The sequence below is a fragment of the Manis pentadactyla genome, chromosome 16 (assembly GCF_030020395.1).
Source record: "Manis pentadactyla isolate mManPen7 chromosome 16, mManPen7.hap1, whole genome shotgun sequence".
In the NCBI taxonomy this organism is placed as follows: Eukaryota; Metazoa; Chordata; class Mammalia; order Pholidota; family Manidae; genus Manis; species Manis pentadactyla.
Genome location: NC_080034.1, coordinates 46,457,915 through 46,463,352, shown reverse-complemented (window position 1 = coordinate 46,463,352; position 5,438 = coordinate 46,457,915). Strand labels below are relative to the sequence as shown.

At 39.5% G+C, this 5,438-nt stretch overlaps 1 protein-coding gene across 1 annotated transcript; it reads right to left on the bottom strand.

Moving 5' to 3' along the window:
• Positions 1–3,489: 3,489 nt before the first annotated feature.
• Positions 3,490–4,431, bottom strand: LOC118910717 (olfactory receptor 2B2-like). Its single transcript, XM_036882135.2, is given in 1 exon segment — positions 3,490–4,431. A coding segment is annotated over 1 exon segment (942 nt).
• Positions 4,432–5,438: the final 1,007 nt, after the last annotated feature.

Below are 5,438 nucleotides of genomic sequence, written 5' to 3'. Positions count from 1 at the left end.
GCAGGAAAAGTGGATTATACCCTCCTCAGGCTGGTGGCTCTGTTCTAAGACAGGCCTCACTCCGGCCCTATCCACCTCTATGTTCAATGCTAACAGTGAGTTTTGTGTGCTGGTGGCCATTCTACCTCGCCTAATGTATCATTCTCATGAATCTCTCCTTTCTTATTGGGAAGAAAGGCCGAGCCCCCACTGGAGCAAGAGGGAGGTTGTAACCGCCCTGACCATTGGGACCCTCTTCTCCCTAGGGATAGCAGGGGCAGGCACTGGGCTCGCAGCCCTTGTAACTCGGGAAAAAGGGCTCACAGCCCTGAGGCTGGAAGACGACAGGGACCTAGAACAACTCCAACAGTCAGTATCAGACCTGGAGCAATCCCTCACCTCCTTGTCAGAGGTGGTCTTACAAAACCGAAGGGGCCTGGACCTCTTGTTTCTAAAGTAAGGTGGACTGTGTGCAGCCCTAAAGGAAGAGTGCTGTTTCTATGTAGATAAGACAGGTGCAGTCAGAGATTCCTTAGCCAAACTAAAAACGGATCTAGAGAACAGGCATAAAGAATATGAAAGTAACGAAAGCTGGTTTGAGTCTTGGTTCAAATACAAGCCTTTGTTTGCTACCCTCCTCTCGGCCATTGCGGGGCCATTAGTCATCCTGCTGTTGTTGCTTACAATTGGTCCATGCATAATAAACAGGCTGCTTAGGTTTGTACGGGACAGGATTAACACCGTCCAACTTCTGGTCCTTCGTCTAAAGTATCAGGCCCTAGGTGCCGCTGTGGAAGATTCCTCAGTCTGATCAAGAAAAGGGGGGAATGTAAAGAAGTGCAAAGAGCAGCAAAAGTCAGGAAAAAGAACTAATAAAACCTAGCTAAACCCTAGAGCAAGAGCCACCCAGTTTTCGTAGAAACTGCCTGAAGCTAACACGCCTGCCCTAAGTTAGATAACCAGAGGTGGGCAGTAGCCTCGGGACATAACCCATGATAAGTCACGTAGACACGCTTGTGTGAACTAGAGATTAAGGGAAGCGGTTAGGTAACTGGGGCGTTCTAGTTTCAACTCCATTGGTTAAAATATAGAATATATAGAATGTGTTTTAAAATTATTGGTTGTAGAAATGCGCGGGCTTCGGTGCAACGGCTGTGAAAACCCTATATAATCCATACCTAAAGTTGCCTAGGGGTCGACAGCTCGGACTCGACCTGCGTGTCAGGGGAGGTGCTGTCGGCCCCAGCTAGCTGGCTGAATAAAGACTTTGCTTGGATTTGCATCTCCGTGCCTGTGTGGTTTGTTCTCTGGAGAAGCCCTGGAATCCTGGACCCTAACACTTTCCCTTGCACTTTCCTGTTCTCTGATGCCTGAAACACAGCTGCCATTCCCTGCTGCTCTTGCTTTAATGAATTCCTTCCTTACCTACACTCATCTGACCTGTTCAAGAATTCTTTCTTGCCCCAGAGTCAAGAACCCTCCCCTGTCCAGGTTGAGGTTTCACATAGTGTGCAGGGGAGAGACCTCCCCAGATGCAGCTGCCCAGCAAAAACAGTTCTTCAAATTATATCTTAAATAATTAAAATAATTAAGTACATATAATAAATAATATATGTATTTAAATAATAAATATAAAATGAATTTTTTTATGTAATTTAAAAATATAATACTGTAACTCCAAGGGAAAATCTCTGGGAAAAATACCTTTGAAATTGAAATCAGTCAAAGGGAGAAATAAAGTGGAAGAAACCTGTTTATTTCTTACAAGCAGTCATCGGACATCTCTCCAGACCTGGCTGCAGGACAGAGCTCCACCCAACCTCTCCCATCCAGATAAGCCTTCCCTCATCCTTAGAATTACCTACTGATATGGAGATGGATTAAGGCCAGGTGAGAGATTCTGGAAATATTGCAGTTTTAAATACATAAAAATAATCACTATTGTAAAATATTTGTAGAATTTTTTTATTAATCATTTCAAAATTATAGATTACATAATGTATTGAATCAATTAGGCTCATTTTAAAAATTGAGAAACCTCCATTTCCATCGCTTTGACTTCACTGCTATTTTTTCATAATTCTTAAAGGTCACTAACATTGACTTTGATATCACATCAAAATTTATCCTTGGAAATCTGGTGTATTGTTTATTTGGACTTCAAAATATAAAAGCATTTTCACTGGGGAATGTCTTTTCAAATTTCAATATATTCTATTAGGTTTTTACTTCCATTTCCCTTTTAATTATAAATCTGATTGACAGAAAAGACTGGAATTCAGTGAAACATTTCTATTTATTCCAAGTACTAACACAGTAGTCTTTAAAGAATGGTCCTCTGCTTAGCATTACCTGAGAATTCTGTAGAAATGAAAAATTCTAGCCACTTGCTCCCCACCAACAGTCTTAGAGACTGAGGTGGGGATGGGGTGACTCCCAATGCTCTGAGTTTTAAAAATCCTCCAGGTGGTTCTGATGCATGCTAAAATTTCAAAGTGTTGTATTAGAATTACACAGAGGCAGAAATGTAGCTATTTTAAGGTCTTAAGTGAAACACGCAAATTTTTATTTCTTATTGTACTTTCTGTTTTTAAAATATATTTAGTAGAAGAAAAAATATTGGCAAGAGGATAGTGAAGAAATAGTTAAAATGATAAGAGTGTAACAAATCATAAAATAACCAAATAACCAACTCATGGTTTATAGTACTTTCCTCAGTACTTTGAGGAGCTCTGAAGGCCATTTGGAAGAAGTAAAAATTACAGTCTATTATATCCCTTGAGATATACTTAGGCAGTAGAAAATAAATGCAGTTTTCTGTCTATTGACAAAGCAAAAATTCTGAAGTGTCCTAAATTAAGTTGCCATAAGTGCCAGAGAAAGAGGGAGAGAGACAATGGAAAGTCATCTGTCAATAGCCACAGGCTAAAGCTAACCAGAAACTCTACATTCCTGCATGAAGTCATTTCAGTAAGCAACTAGAGGGTCCCCAGGACCACTGCATCCCCCTTTCAAGTGACCCTTGACCATCAACAACCAATCTACAAGCTTTCTCTATGGACTTTCCTATCCTAGGATTCCTATTTCTATTCCTAACCACCTATCCCAGGACTTGCCCTACTTTGAGTTGGCCTGCCTGCCTTATCTACAGCCAATGCGAATTTAATGAACTTTCTTTCTTTGAGGCCCCTCATAAAAGTGCCCTTTTACTTGAGCCTGGTGGACAAGTTGTTCCTGTTAATTGGCCTTGTGGCTGGTAAAGCAGAAACTTCCTGTCCCAGCACTCAGTCCTTATCTGGCTGGCCTCTGTAATGGCTCAATAAACCCTTTTATTTTAGAGACATCTTGGTCTCTACAGTTTTCGATTTGTCACAGTCAATGACATTTTATTTGAGGAAGATCACCACAACAGTTCTTTCTAAGAGTAATGAGAACAAAGCAAGTTGGAGAAAATTAAATTTAAAATACATAAACGTCAAGCTTTAAATAAGGCTTATCATTTGGGTGTTCTTATTTCTTGATTAAGAAGACCTTTGCAATCAACCTCATAAATGCTCCCTTTACATCTTTGTTTCAAAGTATGTATATAAGAGGGTTTAACATGGGTGTGATGATTCCATAAAAAAGGGACACCATCTTTCCCTGATCCTTGGAGGTAGGGAATGGTGGCTGTAGATACATATAGATAGCAGTGCCATAAAATAGAAACACCACAGTTAGATGGGAGCCACATGTTCCAAATGCCTTCCACCAACCTTCAGCTGACTGTATTTTCAACACTGCTTGGACAATAAAAGCATATGATATTTGAATGAGTGTCAGGGGTATTAGAAGAAATAGCACACTGATAAAGAACAGTTCAGCATCATTTGCTCTTGTATCTCTACACGACAACTTCAGCAGAGCAGGGAGTGCACAGAATAAGTGATCCACTTCTTTATGGCCACAGAGTGACATCCGACGGGTCAGGGTAGACTGCAATATTGAGTTGCTGAAGCCACTAACCCAGGATGCAGCTGCCAACTAGAGGCAGAGCCTTTGGCGCATGGTAACTGAGTAATGGAGAGGCTGACAAATAGCTATAAACCTATCAAAGGACATAACAGCCAAGAGAAAACAGTCAGTGGAACCCAAAGCCAGGAAAATTTAAAGCTGGGTCATACAGCCATGATAACTAATTACCTTCCTGGTGCTGCATATGTTAACCAGTATTTGTGGAACTGCACTTGTAGTGTAGCAAAGGTCCAGGAGTGAGAGATTGGTCAGAAAAAATTACATGGGGGTATGGACTTTGGAATCCAAACATGACACAAGAATTACTGCCGAATTGCCAAAGAGGATCAAGATATAGTAAACCAGGAACACCCCAAAGAATGGAAGTTCTAGCCGTGGTCTGTCTGGGAAACCTAGGAGGATGAACTCTTGTGGGAAGCTCTCATTTATTTTACTCATGTTAAATGATTCGATGCTTGGTTCCCTGAAATGTAAAAAGTCAGTAAGTTAATAAACACATATATGTTTACTGTAAATTATAATCTCTTTACTAATAATTTATATAAATTTTCAGACTGATACTATTAATAATGCATTAATGTGTACTGTTAATGCAGTAGTGCAATAATAAAATTATAAATACCTCACAAATATTTAAAAAGCATTTCCATTTTTAAAGCAGTTTATCAAAATAAATTTCAAAAGTTTTAAAGCATAGCCTCAGTTTCCAGTTCACATAATTTATGCTTTGATCTTTTGTTATTTTGTAAGTTCATTTTTATCACCTCTTTCTACCTAGATACCTACTATTTGGTAGACAGTAGACCTAGTTCCTGCCATTTGAATTTATTCTAATTTCTCCTTAATGTCAAGGAGATTCCCTGTTTGTGTGAATCAGTTAAAATTGTTTAAATCTCACCCTTCTCACTCTGAAAAAACAGTGTAGACAGTATATAGTAAGTCATCAGAAACAATGTAAGGAGATATATCCTTTTCCTTTTTAGAAACTCAGAATTCATATAGGATTTTTTAATAACATGGAATTTGAAGTCTGACAGGCCTGGGCTTGTACACTTACCTTGCCTGGGAATGGTTCTCATCCTCTGATCTCCAGGCTCTTCATTTGAAAAATGAAAATAATAACAGTTTTCTCAGTTGTCTTGGCATGAAGCTTAAGTGATGTGAAGCATGTATGCACAATGCATAGTCTTAGAAACAGAGAAGTGTGGTTAAAGGGAACTGTAGTGTTTCAAGGCTCAGGGGGTCGCAGAGATTAATTACTTATGAATTTAGAACTTTCAGTTTCTTAAAGTTACTAATGAAAACTGGCTCGGCCCACTGACAAATTACCTTCCCGTTTCCTCTGTAACCCCAAACCATCAACACTAAAACAGGGATCATGATAAACATTTACTGTGAAATATAAATGTGATTTTTAGCATAGACTGCCTTGCATAGTGCCTGGA